The 21953-nt window shown below is 40.6% G+C and overlaps 2 protein-coding genes across 2 annotated transcripts in view; both read left to right on the forward strand.

Annotated features, from left to right (window-relative positions):
* The window catches only part of lrwd1 (leucine-rich repeats and WD repeat domain containing 1), a 33068-nt gene that overhangs the window by 5112 nt on the left and 6003 nt on the right, over positions 1-21953 (forward strand). The window contains exons 3-11 of the mRNA XM_038290350.1: positions 260-494; positions 3531-3650; positions 7184-7330; positions 7413-7505; positions 7597-7962; positions 10359-10473; positions 10594-10694; positions 12280-12490; positions 12960-13032. Of these exons, the coding sequence (XP_038146278.1) occupies positions 260-494; positions 3531-3650; positions 7184-7330; positions 7413-7505; positions 7597-7962; positions 10359-10473; positions 10594-10694; positions 12280-12490; positions 12960-13032 (1461 nt within the window). The remainder of the gene's footprint in view (positions 1-259; positions 495-3530; positions 3651-7183; positions 7331-7412; positions 7506-7596; positions 7963-10358; positions 10474-10593; positions 10695-12279; positions 12491-12959; positions 13033-21953) is intronic.
* Positions 16438-18911, forward strand: LOC119786796 (CAP-Gly domain-containing linker protein 1-like). The gene has a single exon (XM_038290351.1). The coding sequence runs from the start codon at positions 16473-16475 to the stop codon at positions 18162-18164; it is 1692 nt and encodes a 563-aa protein (XP_038146279.1). The 5' UTR covers positions 16438-16472; the 3' UTR covers positions 18165-18911.

Below are 21953 nucleotides of genomic sequence, written 5' to 3' on the forward strand. Positions count from 1 at the left end.
TATTAAAGACATGGCCACACACACACACACACACACACACGCATATAGTAGATGACCGTTAAAAAAAAAATTTATCCAAGTTGACTGAGGCCTCTCCTTTCTCTCAATAAAAGACTGGATAAAAACTGCTAAAATGCAAAAGGACCAAGAGGTGGAATAGAGAAAAAAACAACAATTTATTATCACAGTTTCAGTAAATGTTTGAGGAAAGTATCCATTAAAATAGATATAGATTGTTGAGTCTAAATTTTCTTCTCAGTCTATCTAAGATGGGGCTGAAGCTTGAGGACCTCCCTGTGAAACTGCTTTCCCGTCTGAAGTCCCTGGAGCGCTGCGATCTGTCTGGAAACAGGCTGCAGGAGTTCCCAAAGTGTTTGGAGCTGCCTGCGCTGCGGTGCCTGGACCTGAGCGACAATCAGATGGAAGACGTCACCACCCTGGGCTCCCTGAGGGGTCTGGAGGAGCTCAAGATGGAGGACAACCTTTATATCACTGTGAGGACCAGGCTTTTAGTGCAGAGGACTGTCAACTTAATGGATCCTGTTTGGTTCTTTAATGTAACTCACAGTAAAAAGTGATAAAATATTCAAATTTGCATTAGTTACTGCTTTGGGGTGCAGTTGGAGGAAATCCAAAAAAAAAAACAATCCTCTGACTTTGTTTCCAAGCTTCCCATCCAGGAAGCTTTTTCAATTCAAAATGTCAGAAACAGCATTGAGTTTGAGGTTTTATACAGTAGACCAACAAAGCCTTGTTTTAGTTTAGTTAACATCCACTTCATTTTGGGAAATTCTTGCCTATTTTGCATACCCTAAGGAACTCTTAGCGGAAATTAAAGGCACACTATGCAACATTTTTCAGTTAATTAATGTGTTCCATAACGTTTTGGATGATTAAATGAGTCATTTCAGGTTGAACAAAGGTTTTCTCGGCTGCCCTGGTGGTCTGTAGGGGACCTGGTTTATTTCCAGAAATGCATATGATTTACTAGAAAGCTCAGCCAGTGATATAAAACTAGCTACTAACCACCAGAGTTGCCTTCCATGATGGTCGTAATTTTAGCTTCTTCATCAAAAACACGGCATTTGTTAAATGTATGCCATGTTGTGTGCGCAGGTGTTTCTGCATGTTGGATGCGTTTCCTCCAGCGGCTGTAATTGCAAAGCGCCTTGTTGCCATCTTTCTCTTCCTTAAAATGAAGCCAAACTTTTGATCGCTTTACCCGATGGGGCGCCATTTTTTTTGTTCTTCTAGACTTACGCCTGGTCACGTCCTACTTGCTTATTAAATACTGTTTGCGTAAAAAAAACGTAAGGTAAGTGGTGCTGCTCAGAGTGGCTCTGGTGCCGCCTAGAACTGTTAAGCAAGCTGCCAACCGGTAACCTGACTCCGGCAGCTGGATTTGCTCTGCATATCCATCTGGAAACCTTCCGTTGAAGTAATGTTGGGAAGGGGCGAAAATACTGGTTAGCTGATTGGCCTATGTTGGTGATAGACGGGCCAAATAAACCAATCAGATCAGATCAACGAAGACGTGCTAACAGAGCGACGACGAAGAGGAGCCAATTGATAGATCAAACTCTTGCCGAAACCAGTCGGGAGAAGAGCAAAAACATCTTTTCCTCTGAGAAAAGCCTCCAGAGCAGTGTTTTGCTCTTCTTTCAGTGAAGAAATACTCTGTAATTCCGATAAAACTTGCTTGATAGCCACACTAACGCAAGTTTCATCGGCTGAAGCCGCCATGTTCTTTAGACTGAACTGTCGCGCTTCTCGTTGCGTCACACCTCAACCCGCCTCAAAGCCAACGCTGATTGGACGTTCGTTTGGTGAACGGCTCCAAATTTTCTTTAACGGAGAGTCTCCAGACTGATTAGCGAGTGAAACCTTGAAAGCTCGCGAGATCACGATGGTCTCACGAGGCTAGCCAACCAGTGCCATGGAATCGGATCTGAACAGGAACCGGTTTTCTATTCCCATCACTATTGATCAGACCACTGTTGACACATAAGGGGGATAACTGACTAAAAAACTAAGAAACAAATCAACTTAATTAAACAGATAATGGCCAGACACTAAATACTTTTTAAATTGAACAAATTTACAAAAGTATCCAAAACAAAGAATATCTAAACGATCAATAAACAAATTTTTCTTTCCACCGGCTGATTAGCCTGCAGTGATCAATTTTGAAGAAAGCTGGAGCTGATTGCTGCCCTAAAACAGCAGATATAAAGGAAACTGGCAACTCAAAAACAAAAAAAATCTAACTGTGTGCACTGCTAATAGCTAACTTAAAGTCACGCTATTAATTTTTTCAAAATGAGTTGCATATTGCTTTCAGAATGTGAAAGCAGGCTGTCACAAACTGATCAGTTGAAGGAAATTAGTCAAAACGTCTCTGTGTGATCAAATTACAGACGTGGGAATGCAGGAGACTGAATGTTGCCTTGTAGTTAAAAATGTAGGAGTGTCTATTTCTACTGGTGGACAGAGAAGGCCTTCCTACGCTGCGATGAGTCTGGAATAAAACAGATAACAGAGCTGATCCTTTGCAATATTTGCTCTGAGGCGATCAGGTCTCCATAATCCCAAAATCAACACAAGCTGCCATTTTCACCTTAAAATAAACAACCAGATGCTTAACGAGCGATTGAAGCTGTATTCCTAGAAGAAACATGGGGTCAATGAGCGTCACCATGTAAACATTTAAAAATAAATGTAACATTTTTTTATTTTGTTCAGGAAAAAAATCTTAGTTTTTAAGTAATGTGATACATCAGAGATTGGAAGGTTAGAAATGATTGAGCATATAAAAAAATGTGCAGCATGAAATAGTCAATACTCTCTCTAATTAGCCTGAAAGAGAATTGGTTCCTTTTTTTTTTTTATATTTTTCAATCCCTAATTTAAATAAAAATCAACAGTTTAGGGTAGAGATGCATCTATGATTCTGCAGAATAACGTAGAAGGAATTTGAATGAATTCTCTTACTTTAACCCTTTAATGCCAAATGTATCATATGTGATACATACGGTTGCTGAAATGTTTTGCGCCTGACACCTTTTGCATAATTTAATGGTAAAAACTTTGCTCAAAATCCTATTGTACACAATCAGATATACCTGATAACAGCCAGTAGAAGACTACACAAAAAATTATCTTGACTTATCGCATAGTAATAAATTATTAATATAAAAAATGTATTTCTGTTTTTTCTTTTTACATATTTTGTTAAAAAGGCAAATAAGGACTTCAAACCAAAAAAAAAGTAATTTTCTGTTTTGTTTTATTCTTGGATCGGGCTTTAAAGGGTTAAGGAGATCTATTTTCAGGCTTGCCTAAGAGATCCAATCCTTAATTCATAGATGCTTTCCCCAACTCATCTTAAATAACTGCTTAGATTTTCATTGTGAGATTACGCTGCTGCAATAAGATATCAATGAAATGTTTCCCATTTAAATGGAAAGAAATAAAATGGGTGCTTTTGTTGTGGCAGCTTGAATATAAATGATTTTTTTTTGTTTTTTTAGGTGAGTGATAATTACAAGTTGTTTGTGTTGCTGCCCAATCTGAGGATTTACAACAGCAAAGACGTGACGACCACGGCCAACCATGTGAGATATGTCTACAGCGACAACCTGAGGAGCAGGGTATGAAACCGACGCTTTGTTAATGGAGTTAGGTCAAAGTATGAAAGGGTGAGCCCCCCTCCAGGGAGCACTATGCCATTACAAATATACAAATGCCATTACAAAACACCTTGTAATTGCTTTTATTTTAGAACCATCTCATCTTTTAAACTTAAACTTTATCTGAATGAAATTTAACACATGAACATTCGAAAACATTTCCTCCCATTTTAATTATTTTCTCGGGGCCTTTGTATGGCAAATACGCCCTTTTTTCATTTTCCGAATGATAACAACAACCCCAAACTCACTTTTCAACCGTTTTCTCAAACAAACATTACATCTGAGATTCTGAGTTCAATGTTTGAGATACTAACAGTGTTTTCACATCTTAACAAAAACATTTTGATCAGATCTTCATTGAGAGCTGTGGAAATTCAGTCCCTACTGACAGCCAAAAGTGCGCAAGTGACACGTCACGCATCCTCTGTTTCAAGTCCATGTCACAGCACAGCTCAGCCAGAGCCTCTTCCTCTCCTGCTGAAAGTCCATCTTTGAGTGTCACGGGGAAGGAAAATGGGTTTCTCACCCACTGGTTTGCCATTGTCTCCTCTCCAAAATACTCTCCAAACTGCTCGCGCATCCCCTCCAAATGCACGCAGACAGCCTGCTGTAAAAACTCCCACCTCTAAGGTGGGAAACATTTCCACTGATCCGCGCTGCACACGCGCACCCCACAGTTCCAACTTTGTCCTAAATCCATATTTATTTTTTCCCTCGCACCGCGCCTCACACTTTGAAAACCGCCGGGTTAGACTGTAATAAACTGGAGAAAATGATAATCATGGTTGACAGAAATAGAATCTCCACCTGTTGAATATCTGCTATCTGCTTTTCAGTGACTGAAAATCTTAAGTCCTTGTTTGCGTTGATATTCCACCATAACACACTTATTTCAGCTGTTTCCTTATTTCTGTACATTTTAATTCTGTAATTGAATTAGTGCTATTCTCACTTGAATCCAGGCGAGAGTATCATGTGACTTCCTTTGCAGCAATCCCTCTGGTTATCAGTTCATATAATATCCATGTGCGTATTTTACAACGTAAATTGAAATCTTTAAAAATGCTTCATGCATTTATACACCTATGCAAACACAGTTTAGGTATAGTCATTTATATAAATTAGAATTAAGATTTTTTTTGTTTAGTTTATTGCCTTAGTTGCATATTTTTAAATCATGATTTTATTTGATCAATTGTGTTTATTTCTATATTGCCAAATCACAGCCTGTCATCTCAAGACACTTTACTGAGATAATTCAACCAGATCGTACAGTCAGATTGGTTTAAAGTTTTTCATCTAATGAAATCCAGGTGATTGCATGGCTTCCACAGCAATCGCTTACACTGAGCATGCTTGTTGCAATAGTGGAGAGAAAAACTCCCTTCTAACAGGAAGAAACCTCCAGCTGAATCAGGTTCGGTGTGAGCGACCATCTGCCGAGGGCAACTAGGGTTCAAGGAGACTGAAGCAGACATTCAAAAGGAACGTGGAAGCACTGATCTATACATACTTTCTATGTTAGAAAATTTAAGTGATAACTGTTAACCTTTGCGCAAGTTTTAATGTCAAGGGGGTCTAAGAGATCTAGAGTTAGCCAGCCTAATCTGAGCCCATAGTTATGACTTGGAGAGAAGCAGGACAAAAAAGAAAAACAGGCCCAGTTCTATTATCTGTCAACAGAGACATTAATCGCAGCTGATATTTCACTCCAGGATGGAGTCAAAGCCAAACAGTAACGTATCAGATGAAACTACTATGATGGAAAAAGCAGAGAAAGAATAGTTAGAGGCTGAACTAACAAATACTGCAGAATGGGAGAATACAGATGTAAGGAAGCAGAAGGATGAAAAAGGGTCCCTATGTCCTCCAGCAGTCTAAGCCTATAGCAGCATAACTATAGAGATAGCACAGGATAACCTGAGCCACTCTAACTATAAGCTTTATTAGTGAAGAAAACTCACTGGACTAAATACAGGACTTTGTTAAAAAGTAATTACTTTAAAGAGCTCCTTCCAAAACCTTTATTTGAATTTTTTTGCGCCATTTCAAAGTAGATTTCCTTGGATTCTGGAACTGCAGTTTCTGTTGTTGAAGTAATTCCAGGAGGCAATCCCCCCTGTGAAGGGTCACCACTTTTCTCCTTACATGCAGTTCTCGATCTGGTTTTCTGTCTTTTTCTTTCCGAGTTTCTAACCATTTGCTAGATAATACCTACTTAACTCAACGTTTTCCATCCAGTATTGGTACTTTGCTCCTTTTTAATAATCTGCTCAGCTTGGGATCCAAATGAGTAAAATCAGGACTGCTGGTTGGCTAGGGCATGATGGCTTCTCGTTCTCTGGTTTTGAGACGTACATTGCTGCTAGAATCAAACTCAGAATTTTTACAAGCTTGCACCAGGTTCTAAGCTTTAATAAGACTGTCAACAGTGGAATCTAAACATTGGTCAAACAACAAGGTGCAATTATTGTATTCGTTTAGTGGCTGATTGGTGTTACAGATATGCTGGTGAAGAAATAGCGTTGAGTTTGAGGTTTTATACAGTAGCCCAACAAAGCCTGCATTCTTTGCATGTTCTGCATTTGCAAGCCATGTTTTCCAAGCCTTGTTTGGCATTTGAATGTTTTCAAAACAAAAACAAGGCTTTGTTGGGCTTCTGTATAAAACATCGAACTCAACTCTATTTCTGACATTTTGAATTGAAAAAGCTTCCTGGATGGGAAGAGAAACGTCTTCAAACTTGGAAATAAAGACCAGTGGATTGTTTTTCATTAGCATTTTTTTAAATTGGTGTTACACTGGCATTTTGCTTTGCAATCATCTTACATTCCTTTTCTGAACAGCCTTGCTGCAATGTCCACACTAACATTGAAGTTGTTCTTCGTTGTCATAAAAAAATTTATGAGAGCAAAGTAGGTGTTGATGGATGTATTTGCCCTTAATTTGAGTAGGTAAATGAGATAGTTTGAGTATTTCTACTCTAGATAATATGCACTCGGAATGAGACAATGCAATTATGTTTTCTTATTTTAAATGTAAATTGTCTTGTTCCATTGGCAAAATGTCTCTTTTACCTCCTCAATTCATGAACAAATTTACTTATTTTAAGAAAGAAATGACTTATTTAGATTTAGATTTTTTCCAGTGTGGTAGCTCTTGTCGTTAAGCTGGTCTTGCACTAGAAAAACGATCTAGAAATAAGTAAAATGTCTTAAATTAAGTATATTTACCCTTAATTTGAGTAGGTTATTGAGACAGTTTGCCAATGGAATCAGTATTTTTACTCTTAAAATAAGAGAATTAGATAATATGCACTTGAAATAAGAGAAGGCAATTGTGTTTTCCTATTTTAAATGTAAATTGTCTTGTTCCATTGGCAAAATGTCTCTTTTACCTCCTCAATCCAAGAGCAAATGCACTTATTTTAAGAAAAAAAAAAGACTTTTCTAGAATTTCTGTTTTTTCCAGTGTGGTTTTTCTTTTTTTAGATGATTGCAGTTTGGGAGAGGAGCTTCAGCCTCCCGGATCCCATCTCTGCTGAGAAAATGTCCTCGTTGGAGAAGAGCTTTGTGAGCGCCGCTCGTCAGCAAGTTAAATTTGGCCCCAGTTCTGTCTCTGATTTCACCAGGTGGAGGGTAAGATCTGGAATCTACTCACATTCTATTTTATTTTAGTCTTTTTAATTTTAATTGCTTATAGTAACGCTGTGATTGTTAGGTGGAAATTCTTGCGAAGGAGTATCTGCGCTCTCTGATGGAACCAAAGGAGGATTCTGATGACAAAAACCAGACGGAGGATAAAGAGGACGCTGTGAGGTTTCTTCAGTTACATTAACACATTTACTTTATCCGATATGGCTGGCTTAATATTTAGCCTTAAACATTGTGATGCTTTACCTTAGACTTTATCTACACCTTCCAAGAGGAAACAAACTGACCCAGCATCGGATGCCACCATGAGTCTGACGCCACGCAAAAAGCTGCGCGGCGACCTTCACGATTCACCAGCCAAAAGCAGTCCTCGCAAATCCAGCCTGCGCCTTACACCGCAGAAGGAACCCCAGATCAGGATGAGCCCCCGGAAGCCAAACAACGCTCCCTCTACCCCCTCCAAGGGACAGACGAGGACAGAGACGCCCAAAAAGAGTGCCAAAGGTCGACTAGAAGAGGAACAGAAAGAAAACCGCAGCAGAAAGGATGCGAAGGCTGCACAGCTGCACAGAAATGCACATGTGCTGCCCATCATAAAAGCTTCTATCAAAACACAGGTAATATAAAAACTGGGATGCTCCACTTTTTCCATTAATATATTAACAGCATTCATAGAGTCTAAGAATTGATGAGGACAGTTACTTCCTGTTCTGTGAAGAAGAGCCTTTATTTCTGTATGAGGATGGGTTTTTATCTCTATTTAATGATAAGCAGTTGATATTCAGTTGTAAAACCTGTTTCACCGCAATTAAATGTTTAAACACTAATGCTTTGTTCAGACCGCAAGCAGCAGAAGCAGCGAACACGCGTGTGCTGCTTCATTTCGCTTCCCGACGAAACCGCAGGGTTTAAAAGTTCACAGCTCACGATGTTTGTTCTCACACCGTGCGACCCGACGCTCTGATGCGATCCACCTGCTAACATTGTACGTCTAAAAATGGCGTCGGACTCAGCTCCGGAGTGAGATGGCGCTGCTCAGACTCATCTATCCAGAAGCCAAACAAGTAGAAGAGGAATATGAAGCAAACTAGAGTGAAACTCGCTGCCTTGGTGATTTGTGCAATTTAGTGCTGAAATCCCTAAAAAGAAAAGGTGACAACGTATTTGGGCAAAGACATGGCTGAGCAAACGTGGCTACTATGGACTAGGGATGGAACGGTTTATAAAAACCGTCTGAACCGTTCGGTTCGACTGTCTCGGTTCGGTTCGCGTGTGTTGCGTTCGGTTCATGCGCTGCTCCTTTTTCTCATAGGTGAAGCGTTTACACTCCAGAGCAGAAGGTGGCAGTACTGCGACCAAAGCCAACCACCAGTAGTAAACAAGAAGAAGAAGCGAAGCAGCGTAGCCGGATGTAGCAGAAAAAAATCAGTTGTTGTGGAGAATTGTGTGGGTATGGCAAGTGGGAAAGAACAGGAGTTGGAAGACGCGCCAGCAGCACTTTATAGGTCTGCTGTATGGGACCACTTTGCATTTAGAGTGACCTACGATGACGGCGGAAAGAAAGTTGTGGATAAAAGTGCAACAGTGTGCAAGCATGCTAACAGCAACACGACCAACATGTCATGCTAACCCCGAAATCCCACATACTCCGTCAGCGCTCCAGACCGGCTGCACAAATCAAAGCCTACAGCCTCCACTGTGGCTCCCGTCCGCTCCGCTCTGAGTTCCTTGGAGATCGTAGAGAGCATGCGCCAGATGATTAAATTCAAAGCAGCAAAACATGCGGAAATGATCCAAGGTTTCCGCGGATCATTAAAAATAATTACAATCCATTAATTTTTTTTGATTTTTTCATTAATTTTTATGGGATTTTGGTCTAAAAATCAACATATACCGAACCAAACCGAAAACCGTGACCACAAAACCGTGAACCGAACCAATTTTACAGAAAGAACGCCATTTCACTCGCACCCCCGCCATGATTCTGGGTTTTCGTCTAAGAGGAAGAAGAAGAATGCTTCTTTGCGCACTGAGCGATTTGCCCACAACCACCTTACGACGGCCGACTGAATTTCTAACATGTTTGATTTTCATCCCGACCTCTCGATTCCTGATCAGAGGTGGTCGTGAGAGACGCCCCTCGTTACCCCCTGTACACTACATGAGCCACAATCTGGCTGAAAGATTGAAAAATTCACCCACGGCTGGAAAATCGGCCCGAAAAGGGCAAAAAATCGTGCGGTGTATGTCCAGTGTTCTGTCAGATCAGATCAAATACACTTTAAACTACCTCAACGGGCGCGTATCCCTTTAGTCATGCACAAAAAATAAAAACATTTCTATTACTTTCTTTTTTCATGTTTTTGAAGCGTATAGCGATCTGACCTTACATTGTTTTGTTTTTTTGCACATGACTAAAGTGGTAAATGCCCTTCGAGGTAGTTTATAGTATATTTTTTATACAAAAAATAAGGAATAAACGGGAATCTGATGTCTTGCTCGTGCGTATTGACTATTGGTATTCTGGTCTGACAGGTTATGTTTGACTCTTACATCGATGACACCTGCATGAGGTTCTGTTGGTTTTTCTGGGTAAAGTTAAAGCTTAAAAAAGAATGAAAGAATAGGAACGTTTAGAGTGGCTTTAAAGTATTGACACTCCTTCTCTTTCCATCCTGTTACACCAACAAACTTCAGTCTTTAGCTGGAGGTGGAATGGACTGTTTGGATAAACGGTGTCAGTGAATATCAGATTTTATATCCTTGACTAGGTCATTATTTGGCCTCTTTGCTGCTTATTTCATTACTGTTGAATAAAAAAGCTCTATATACAAAGATAGTTAACCTAACTTTTTTCTCTTGGTGTTAATTTTATTGAGAAGATACCGTTTGGATGTAATTTGTAACTTGCAGCTTTATGTTTTGTACCGTTTACAGCATTTTTTTATTCTTGTCTGTCATGTCTCTCTCTAATATTGTTTTTTTCTGTCATGCTCTTTCCATCCACCTGCAGCCAGTATCTCTGAAGCCGCTGCACGTTCTGCAGTGCCACAGTAAACAGGACAGCTCAGAGGACTTCTCCACTCAGCTTTGGGCCTGCGCCTTCCAGCCGCTCTCAGAATCTAATGGTACCAGATCAGGAGAAAACAGCCTGAAAGATTAAAATATTGAGAAAAAAAGAATTATGTGCATCGTTTTAATCTCTTTAGGGGCGGATTGAACTTAAGTTTTTTTTTTTTCTATTTTAGCAGGAGGGAACCGCTTGGTAGCAACGTGTGGAGGAGACTCTGTCTGTGTGATTGACTGTGAAATGGGGATGGTGATGAAGAAGTACAAAGTTCCAGGAGAGGTACATTTTATCCACAATACAGTGAAAATGTGATCACACTTAAAATTCTTATGTTTTTTTGTTTTTTTCAGATGATCAGGCCAATTTTATTTCATTTCCAGCCAAAGAGAAATTTGTAGATGATGATTCAATTTATTAATGAAAAAAACGATCTAAAACAAATGTGGAAAAACAGGACTGCCTCCTAAATGTAATGTTTGACCAAATCCTTCTATTATCTCTGCTGGAGAAGGTTTTTCAACCTGAATAGTCTGCTCAAGGTCAGGGTTCCCACGGGTCCTTAAAAAGTCTTAAAAGGTATTGAATTCTTCAAAATAAAATGAAGGCCTTAATTGGTATTAAAATGTCTTAAATCAGTCTTTCGTAGGTCTTAATTTTTAAAACATCATAAATAGGATTATTTTTATTACGATTTATTTTTGTAATCTAAATAAAACGTTAAAATTGACATTTTCTTTTTTTTTCATAAAAAAAAAAAAAAAAACGACTCGCCATTATTGGTTCCGTCCCGATAGCGGAACCAATAAAGCGTTGTTGCAGCCGGGACATTTGGGAGATGCGCCATTAACTTTTTGTCTGGAAAATATGAGCAAGTGTAAATGTAACCAAAATTGTCTCCAGCCAAGAGTTTTCTCCACGGCTAAAACCAGGGAACATACATGAGGCTCAGTGGATTTAGTGCAAGAAGTCATTCAAGCTCAGAACGATGGGAATTAAGGCAGTGGAGTCGCACATGCGAAGCACGAAACACAAAGCGTCAAAATGGAGTTACAGAGAAACAGCCGGTATTTCTCAGTTTAGTTCCACCCTTGTCTCTGCAACGCCTCCACTTATCACCAAATCGAACATAATAAGAAAACCATACAAAGAAAAATAGCTGCAAAAAAGACTTAGCACTGGTTATGTTGGGGCTTTAAAACTGATTTGTTTTGTTCCCTGCTTAAACAAAGTTTGTGAATTCAGTTAAATAATTGTTCAAATATATGTAATTTGTGTGTTTTTAGCTTTCTTCCTGTATGGGAAGCTTTTCAGAATTTGAAACAATAAATAAACCTCTGGGTTAAGTTGTCGCAAGCAGGTTTTTCTTGTGTTTCTTGTAAATTTGGTCTTAAATTTTTATTTCAAGTGGCATTAAAAAGTCTTAAAAAGTCTTGAATTGAACTCGCCTTATGCTGTAGGAACCCTGGATAATCTAGGAGGTTTAGTAGGATTTCATAATTAAGGATAGAAATAAGTTCTTTACATACTGAGTATTTCCTAAAGGGCATTTGGTCTTCATCAGGAGGTGCTTCCAGGACAGGAAGTGACCAAGGTTTAATTAGTTTTAGCATAGCTAGTTTAATTTTTAGTTTTTGAAAATGCTTACCGGTAGTTTAATATTAGCTTTAAATAGTTTCCGTTAAAGTTTAAGTCTTGCAAGTAATATGAAGTATATTCCAGGGTTAAGAATTCAAAAGAAATTGAATAAATAATAGAAACAAATCTTTAAAACCCAAAATACATTTTAGATTAATACCTAAGATGCTTCTATACAGACTTCTGAGCGTGTGGCGTTAAACATGCTGGTTGTTGCTCCACCCGACAGGAGTTCTTCTCCCTGGCCTGGTCCACCGTGTTGATGTCCAGAGGAGGCAGCGCTCCATCTCAGGCCTGCAGCATTCTTGCCGCCGGCGGGAAGAGAGGACTCGTCAAACTGATCCACCCCAGGAACAACGTGGCGTACGGCGAGTTCAGAGCCAGCCGGAAGTCTCTGTCCGTTCTCCGCTTTAACCACCGACAGGGAAACTTCCTCTTCAGTGAGTTTCCTCTGATATGTTATCTCTAACCAAACAGGGATAAAAAGAAACGTTCAGGCCCTCTTTTCTTTTGCTCTATTTTTATTTTCTTTTTTTAGATTAAATGTGAAGGTTATAACAACATGTAGAAATGGAAATGATTATCCAAGCTGCCTGTGTTCAACATTCAGCATGGATTAAACATCAACCTTGTCTTCGTCTTAGATAAACGGCACCATAAATCATTGCTTCCCCTGTTCTTTTATTGAATTTAAGCCTAATCTCTCAATATTATTTACAATGACTCTTATAGTTTATAAATATGAAGATTATTTTGAGGTTTTCCTCCCAGTTTATCAGATATTTAGCATTCAGATCACAGTTTTTATGCTTTCCTACATTTGGAAAGCTTTCTAACTTTTAGTATCCTTCTTTAACGCATCCCTTTTTTTTATGTCCCATACGCCTGTTTTTTTTTTTTTTCTTGCAGCGGGCTCCTATGACAACAAAATAATCATGTGGGATGTTGGAGGGGTGGACAGCCATTACAACTTCAAAGTTGTGTAAGTTTGATTCCATGAGTATCTTTCAATCTAACCTTCACTGTGGAAAAAAAAATCGAAATCTAGATAAGTCATTTTTTGTTAAAATAAGTGCATTTTTTCTTGGATTGAGGAGGTAAAAGAGACATTTTGCCAATGGAACAAGACAAATGACACTTAAAATAAGAAAAAAACAATTGCATTGTCTTATTTCAAGTGCATTTTATCTAATTATCTTATTTTAAGAGTAAAAATACACATTCCATTGCCAAACTACCTCATTTACCTACTCAAATTAAGGGTAAATACACTTAATTTAAGACATTTGTACCTTTTTTCCAGATCGTTTTTCCAGTGCATATCATCGTTAAAATGTATTTATGTAGAGCTTTGTCACATTTTATTGCTGTTTTTTGTGACAAAACAAATACAAAGTTTTTGGAAAAAGGTGCATGCTTTCTAAAGGCTTTACTAATAAAAATCAAAGTTTTATATTTGTATATAACCCCTTCTGTCTGAAACCAGTTTAACCTCCAAGAGATAATTACTAGGGGTGGAACGATTCACAAAATCCACGGTTCGGTTCGATTCACGGTTTTGTGGTCACGGTTCTTGGTTCGGTTCGATTCGGTGTATGTTGATTGTTACACCGAAATCCCATAAAAATTTATGGAAATTTTTAGATTTTTTTGGAATAAAAACTGGATCATTTCCGCATGTTTTGCTGCTTTGAATTTAATCATCTGGCGCATGCTCTCTACCATCTCTAAGGAACTCAGAGCGGAGCGGACGGGAGCCACAGTGGAGGCTGTAGGCTTTGCTTTGAGCAGCCGGTCTGGAGCGCAGCGGGGCGGAGCGGGGGTTGCTGACGGAGTATGTGGGATTTCGGGGTTAGCATGACATGTTGGTCGTGTTGCTGTTAGCATAAACAAAACGTGTTGCACAATGCTTGCACACATGAACCGAACGAAACACACGCGAACCGAACCGAGACAGTCGAACCGAACGGTTCGGACGGTTTTCATAAATCGTCCCATCCCTAATAATTACTAAATAGACTTCAATGTTGAAAACGTATGCTAAGTTATATTAGAATATTTATATGATTGCCAACAATAAAAAACATTATAAAAACACTTGATAAAAACAAAACATAATTTCATGAACAGGTTTTATTTTTGCACATAAATCTTGCCCTTCTGAGGCTTAGTGAAGGTAAATCTGTGTTTTCCATGGTCCAATATGGTGTCACAAGCCTAAAAAACTAATGTACCAGTTTAATAGTGGAGAAGCTTTTGCTCAACTTTATATTGTTTAATATATAAAAACTATTTTCTGAGAATGTGTTTATTTAGGAGCAGCTATTCAAATTACCAAACACCTAGAAAAAGTAGACTATTGCATTATTTTCCATGTGAATTCCAGGTTGTTCATTCTTCTTTGCTTTTTCTAAAAAGAGCTTTAAATCAGACCTAGCTGTCTTTATCCACGCTGGGTCAGATCCTGACTTTAAAAAAGGAGGCAGGGAAAGCAGAATAAAGCTTTAGCCTCGCTGCATGCAGCTAGCCTAGCCTTGTAGCTAAACCAGGTCCTGGAAAAGGACGTTCGTTGCACCATTTGTCTCTCTCTCTCTCGGGCTACTTTCACACTGCAGCCCTTGATGCTCAATTCCGATTTTTTTGTGAAATCCGATATTTTTTTGCGTTGCTGTTCACATTTCCAAATATATGCGACTTGAATATGATCTCCTGCGTGAACTGTAGTCATACAACGCAATTGTACCACATGCGCAGTAGAGGACGCAATGACGTCAAAAAGAAGTGTGCTGCGTGTTTACGGAAGTAAACATGGATGGTAGTACCGGAGTGGATCTAGCGATCTTTCCTAACCATAAAAACACAATCTTTTCAAGATGGTTAAACATAGATACTGCTCTCCGCATCTTTGTCTGCCATGGTGTTTGTTTTTCTTGCCGCTTCTTCATAGCAAGACGCAGGATAGTGACCTTTGTCGGGTATTAATGGCGTTCAGGTCGGATGAATGCTACCAGGCCGTTCAGACACAGGTCGCATTTAAAACGATCAGATACATTTCAGATTAAGGACCATATAGCCAAGTGGCCTTGGTGGAATTGGAAAAAATAGGATCTGTCTTGTTTAGATTGTCATGAAAAGATCAGATCCAGGTCGCATATGGGTAAAAAAAAAATCGCATTTGGGCTGCAGTGTGAGCGTAGGCTCTCTCTCCCTCCAGTGCGTCTCCAACTCCCGCAACTCGACCTATCAATCGACCGCCAAAAAACTGCGCTGTGGTGGGAGGTGGTTAGCAAAGACACTTCCTGTCAACTCGGGGCACACCAGAGATGCGCCCCGAATTCTCCTATACTTCTGTATTGCAGTAACCTGACTCCGCCAGATGGATTTGCTCCGCATATCCATCTGGAAACCTTCCTTAGAAGTAATTTTGGGAAGGGGCGAAAATACTGGTTAGCTGATTGGCCTATGTTGGTGATAGACGGGCAAAATAAACCAATCAGATCAACGAAGCATATGACGTACTGACAGAGCGACGACAAAAACACAACCACAAGCCAGGCTACTCTTGCCGAAACCAGTCGGGATAGATATCTATAGATAGATAGATATCTATAGATAGATAGATAGATATCTATAGATGGATGGATGGATGGTGTCTGATTTTCCCTCAACCTTTGTGGTGCTTAAAGGCTGATTTTAGAAAAACCGTAACAGTTATCAATATACCGTTTTCAGTTTTTGAAAGTCGAAGGATTTATCTACAAATGGCAGTTTAAACTGTGTTTGTAGGTTAATGTATGCCCACACAGCAAAGGCTCAAATATAAATATAGATTGTGGTGTTAACCAGTGTTTATGTGATAAAACCTGCCATGTGTTATACCAAATGTGACCACTAGGGGGAACCTTACTCCCTTGGTATGTAAGGCAGAGCATTGTATGAGAACGGCAGTTATTCAATACAGTTCGACAGAAACGTACGCCAGTTGTCCCGTGTTTTTCTTCAACGTTTATTTTAATCAAACAACATAGATAACTCCAATTGCTTATATAAGTAATCACACCCTTGCCTAGACGGAGCCAGACGTTTTGATACCTATATTGTGTGTTTGCCACAATAGGAGCATAGAAAGACACAATGGCGTTCTATGCTCCTTGCTTTGCAATTGAAACACCAAATAGATTCTAGTCTAATTTTGAACATAAACAAAAGTAAACTGTAATATTCATTGTTTATGTTCAAACTGATTCTATGATGTCATTCTAATTCTAAGACCTCCCCCAGACATTCTGATTTCTCCCATTCCACACATTATTCCAACCACAGTTCCCTGGACCCACAGAGCACACAACACATACAGTGAGTTTCTAGCAAACATTGATCGTTTTCAGTGAATTATTTTCCTCCAATCGTATTTGAGTAAAAATGTCAAACCAGACAAGAAGATTCCAGCCGAGGGGGCAGTATGTCCAGGAAAGTGGACGGAGAAACCAGTACAACCAGGGTGCCTGGGTTCAAGGCAGAAATCCTCCGCCTGGTCATTACTTTGACGCGGAGACGAACCGACTCTTACATCTTTTGGATGTGGAAAGAAAAGCAGTGAAAGAAGAGCAGCGTAAGGTGAACTATTTGGCAAAAGAACTACAAGATACAAAGAACCAGCTGCAGAATCAGAAGAATCAAACCGCAGCATGGGAGCTGAAAGTAGAGCATGGACGAACGCTTATAAGCACTTTGAGAGACCAGAACAAAACTCTGCAGAACGAACTGGAGCAGCTTAAGACCTCCAGTCAGGAAACCATCTCTAAGAACGAGACGGAGATTCTTATGTTGAGGCAGCAAGCGGAGAAATTAGAGCAGGAGTTAACTAGAGAAGGAGAAAACAACTCAAAGAAAGCAGAGAATGAGTTCCAGGCCAAGGAAGCGAAGGTCCATGAATCCCTGGAGCTAAAAACTGAAAACATGCTGGCCAATTTGCAGAGAGAGCTGGAAACCGTAAAGGCTTCACACAGGGAAATGACTGAGAAGTATGAAAAAGATACAGCTACTCTGAAACAACGGGCAGAAACGCTGAAGCAGGAACTGATGGAGGAGATGGAACGTCATTCAAAGACGTCCATGACCAACATCCAGATGTTTAACAACCTCACAGCCAAGAACAAAGCTCTCCGGCAAGAAATGGCTGAAAAAATGGCGAGACTTGAACAAAGCGCAGAGGAGACGGAGACACGTCTGCAGAGACAGCTGCAAGAAGTCACGCTTTCTGACAAAGAGGTCATAAGGAAGTATGAGGTGGAGGTTAGCCTGCTGAAAATAGAGCTTGATAGTTTAAAACAGCAGCTGAACGCAAACAACCAGAGAACCTCCAACAAAATGACCGAAATGGAGGTCCTGAATAAGAGCATGTTTGAAACCATGGACAAGATGTTAGAATCCCTCGAACAAACGCCTGAAGACCCAGCAGCTGGTTTCCAGGAGGAGGTGGACCGGATTAGGGCTTCACAGCAGGAAGCTATCAGGAAGTACCAACAGGACAATCTGACCCTGAGAGAACAGACAGAAACACTAAAACAAGAGCTGGATGAAGAAAGAGAAGCCCATTCACAGACATTGGCGTCCAACCTTCAGGTCATCAACGGCCTAGCAGCAGAGAACGAGGCTCTCCGACAGGAAATGGCTCAGAAAATCTCAGGCCTGCAAGAAGAATTCAAAGCAACAGAGACTCTGAAGCAGAGAGAGTTGGAAGAAGAAAGAGTTTCCCACCAGGAAATCGTCTCTGAGAAGGAAAGGGAGGTTCTTCACCTGAAAAGAAAGCTAGAACGTTTAGAGACGCTCCTCAATGATGAGGCAGATACGTCTGTAAAGAAATCAGCAGAGGACCTTGATCTGATCAACCAACTTAGAGCTGAAAGGGATGAACTGCAGCAAGAGATCTCAGCCCTCAAACAAACATCCATTAACGAGGAAATCAGTCAGGATTCCATCCTTCAACTCACCGAGGAGGAAGTCCCAGAGAAAAGGAAAAAGAGCCCCTGGAAAAGGTTTCGCCACTCTCTGGGTTTGAGGAAACCAGAACAATTCAAGAGAAACAAGTCCACCTCAGAAGAAAGGGCCTAGAACCTTTTAGTGACGCAGAGAGACTTTATCAGGGTTCAATTAAACTGGGACTGAACTGGACACCATCAGCTCTAAACATCCTGAACCACCATACTGACAGAATTGGCCTTGGAAATGTTTTAATCCAAACATCCCAAAAAAAAAAAAAAAAAAAAGGGCAGCATGGTGGAGAAGTGGTTCTCCTCATGTCTGCGTGGGTTTTCCCCGGGTGCTCCGGTTTCCCCCACCTATCTGGTTAATTGGCCTCTTCAGTGTATTGGTGCGTGAATGATTGTGCCCAGAGACGTGCTTCCTGGTCACCATAAGAACCAGACCTTCTCACTGGAAGCCCCTTAAAAAGACTCCAACAGCCAAACCCTGTTTGAATTCCAGTGGATTCCAGTCCATCTGTTGGGATATTGCCAGTAGATCCATCAGCATCATATCCGCCTCAGGCACCAAAGCAGAAACAACCAGAAGACGTCTCCCTATTAGAGCTTCAGCTACAGACTCTAAGCGAGGCAGGTTGATCTATGCAGAAGATTTCAGTGGCAGACAATTCAAAGAGCTGAACATGAGGAAAACAGAAAGAAAAAGAAAGACTGTAGCGCCAAAGAGACAACAGAAAATTAAAGAGAATAAAAGTGAATCATCAAAATAAGATGATTGTATAAAAGATCAGAAAGATTATTTAAAAAGATGCTGTTTAAATCGCTCAGTCAAAACGTCACACCATGACGTCTCAGGTCTTTTTATAGAAACAATTCAACCAGATCATCCAGTCAGATTGATTCAAAGTTTTCTATATAAGGAAAACCAGCTGATTGCATCGACTCATTGACTCTTCAGCAATCCCTCACAATCTCCGAGCCAGCTCCCATGTCAGAGGATGAAGAGAGCACATCCAGTTAGTCACAGTCAGAGAAACAGGACTACACTGGAAAACAGGCCGATCTCCAACATCTAGAAACAAAGGTGTTGATGGCAGCAGCGCAGCTGATATTTCAATCCGCAATTGAAATATGCAATATGCAATCCCTCACACTAAGCATGCTTGTAGCGACAGTGGAGAGGAAAAACTCCCTTTTAACAGGAAGAAACCTTCAGTAGAACCAGGCTCAGTGTGAGCGGCCATCTGCTGAGGCCGACTGGGGTTCAAGGAGACAGAAGCAGACATTGAAAAAGCAGCTGTAAAAGGCGGCACCGTCCAGGAAACACACAGCCAGGCAGACGAGCTCTGAGCCAGCTCCCATGTCAGAGGATGAAGAGAGCACATCCAGTTAGTCACAGTCAGAGACACAGGACTACACTGGAAAACAGATCGAGCTCCAACATCTAGAAACAAAGGTGTTGATGGCAGCAGCACAGCTGATATTTCTCTCCAGGATGGAGTCACAGCTAAACAGGAACAGACCAGATGAAGCTACTATGAGAAAAAGCAAAGAGAGCAGAACGTTAGAGATTGAACTAACAGATTCTGCAGAGTGCAAGAAAGGAGATGGAATGGAGCAACGTAGAAACGTCCATTCAGACTGAAATTAAGTTAACGCTCTACCGCCACCAGTGTTGGGAAAGTTCTCTTTCTACGTGAACTAGTTCAAAGTTCAGTTCACACATTTTAAAATGAACTAGTTCAGTTCATAGTTCATAATTCAATTTTTTGAACTAAGTTCACAGTTCCAAAAAATGAACTAGTTCATAGTTCTTTTTTTTTTTCATATATTGCTCAATTACACCATAGCTTACTGTAGAACCACAGACAGCAATTATTTTATCAGTTGTAACTCTGAAACTGTGCGTCAGATTTCATCTTCATATCCAGTTTTGAATCCTTATCCAACCAGGGTTTACATTAGCATTGAGGGGACAGCATTTCCCCATTGTTGCTTTAACGCTTTGTTGCTGTCCATTCACTTCACACTAGTAGCAGCTGCAGCTTTCACCCCTACAGTATATTCTACAAAACATCAGGAAGAATGTGCTGCTTGAATGGTCTTTTTTATGAGGAATTATTAAAAGAAAAACAGGAAAGTAGTCTTTAAGGTGCAAATGTTTATTTATTTTTTTTATTATTATTATTTTTCCATTTGAAATCCCATTTCAGTACATACGAAAAAGGAATACTGGAATCCTGGAAAATTATACCAGGCAGATTTAAGTGCAGATTTTTTTACTGAAAGCCGACGGGCAAAGTTTGCAGAGAAATGTAAGATTGTTGCCATCATCCTCACCGACCACCTGGTCATAAAACTGTTTTAAGTGATCATACTGCTGCTTTTTCGCCTCCACGGTCGCCTCCATGCTGCTGTGGCTCCCACTATGCATTTTGTTTTGATGACGCACGCGGCTGTAGGCTACGACGCTGGTAGCTGGTGTTGCCAGATTGGGTGTTTTTCCCGCTACATATTAAGGCCTGTTTACGGTGTGATTTAGCCGAGGTTTCGCCTGGAGGGCTCTATAGAAATCTGGCAACCTATTGAACGGAGTTGAACTGAGAGAGCGTGCCGTTCACAGACACCAGAATGAACGAGTTCACAATAACGTTCATCAGGCAGTAATGCAGTACGTTCAGTTCACGTTCGCTCAAAATATGAACGAGTTCATGAACTTTCGTTCAATGAACGCGTTCAGGCACAACACTGACCGCCACCTACCTCTCTACTTACCCAGTGACTACATTTATTCCAGATTAGTGGAGCGGGAGGACTAAAAGCTGCTTCTATAGGATTTATATCTGTTCCAGCAGTTAAAAAAAAAAATACATAAAAAAAAAAAAAAAAAAGGGTTTTGGATGGATGGATGGATGGATGGATGGATGGATGGATGGATGGATGGATGGATGGATGGATGGATGGATGGATGGATGGATGGATGGATGGATGGATGTTTGGGTTTTTCATGTGATGAAGAGTCATCAGGCTGTAAATTAGAAACATCCCAAATGTTTCAAAGGGCAGCATGGTGGAACAGTGCTGATAGCATTGTAGCCTAGCAGAAAGACTGGCAGGTATTGGCTGCTTTTCCCCTCAAATATCTGGTGTGAGTGTGTGAGTGAATGTTCCTCTCCGGAGAGTCGCCACCTTGTCGTGGTGGAGAGGCTTGTGTCCCAAGCTCCTGCTAAGGTCCACCTAGGCAGTAAGGTCCATGAGCACGGTACCAGACAAAGAGCGACTCAACAGGGACTCCAACAGCCATTCAGCCATGGGAGAAAACTATGGCAAGCTGTTTGCCTAATTAGTTCTCACTGATTGGCTATTAAATAGCCAATCAGTGAGAACTCTGAAATATTTAAAGAAGCACTAAAATGTTAACCTGACTCCGCCAGATGGATTTGCTGGATTTGCTCCGCCTATGCTGGTGATAGACGGGCCAAATAAACCAATCAGATCAAAGAAGCATATGACCTAATAACAGAGCGACGACGAAAACACAACCACAAGCCAGGCACAAGCCAATTGATAGATCAAACTCTTGCCGAAACCAGTCGGGAGAAGAGCAAAAACATCTTTTCCTCTGAGAAAAGCCTCCAGAGCAGTGTTTTGCTCTTCTTTCAGTGAACAAATACTCTGTAATTCCGATAAAACTTGCTCACGCTAACGCTAGTTTCATCGGCTGAAGCCGCCATGTTCTTTAGACTGAACTGTCGCGCTTCTTGTTGCGTCACACCTCAACCCGCCTCAAAGCCAACGCTGATTGGACGTTCGTTTGGTGAACGGCTCCAAATTTTCTTCAACGGAGAGTCTCCAGACGGATCTGCGGGTGAAACCTTGAAAGTTCGCGAGATCAGGATGGTCTCACGAGGCTAGTATT

This window comes from Cyprinodon tularosa, unplaced genomic scaffold (assembly GCF_016077235.1).
Source record: "Cyprinodon tularosa strain WSP-4 unplaced genomic scaffold, ASM1607723v1 ctg28, whole genome shotgun sequence".
In the NCBI taxonomy this organism is placed as follows: Eukaryota; Metazoa; Chordata; class Actinopteri; order Cyprinodontiformes; family Cyprinodontidae; genus Cyprinodon; species Cyprinodon tularosa.

What these genes read in the sequence shown, in the direction of transcription:
- LOC119786796 (XM_038290351.1), top strand. Translation starts at nt 16,473, where the DNA reads ATGTCAAACCAGACAAGAAGATTCCAGCCGAGGGGGCAGTATGTCCAG.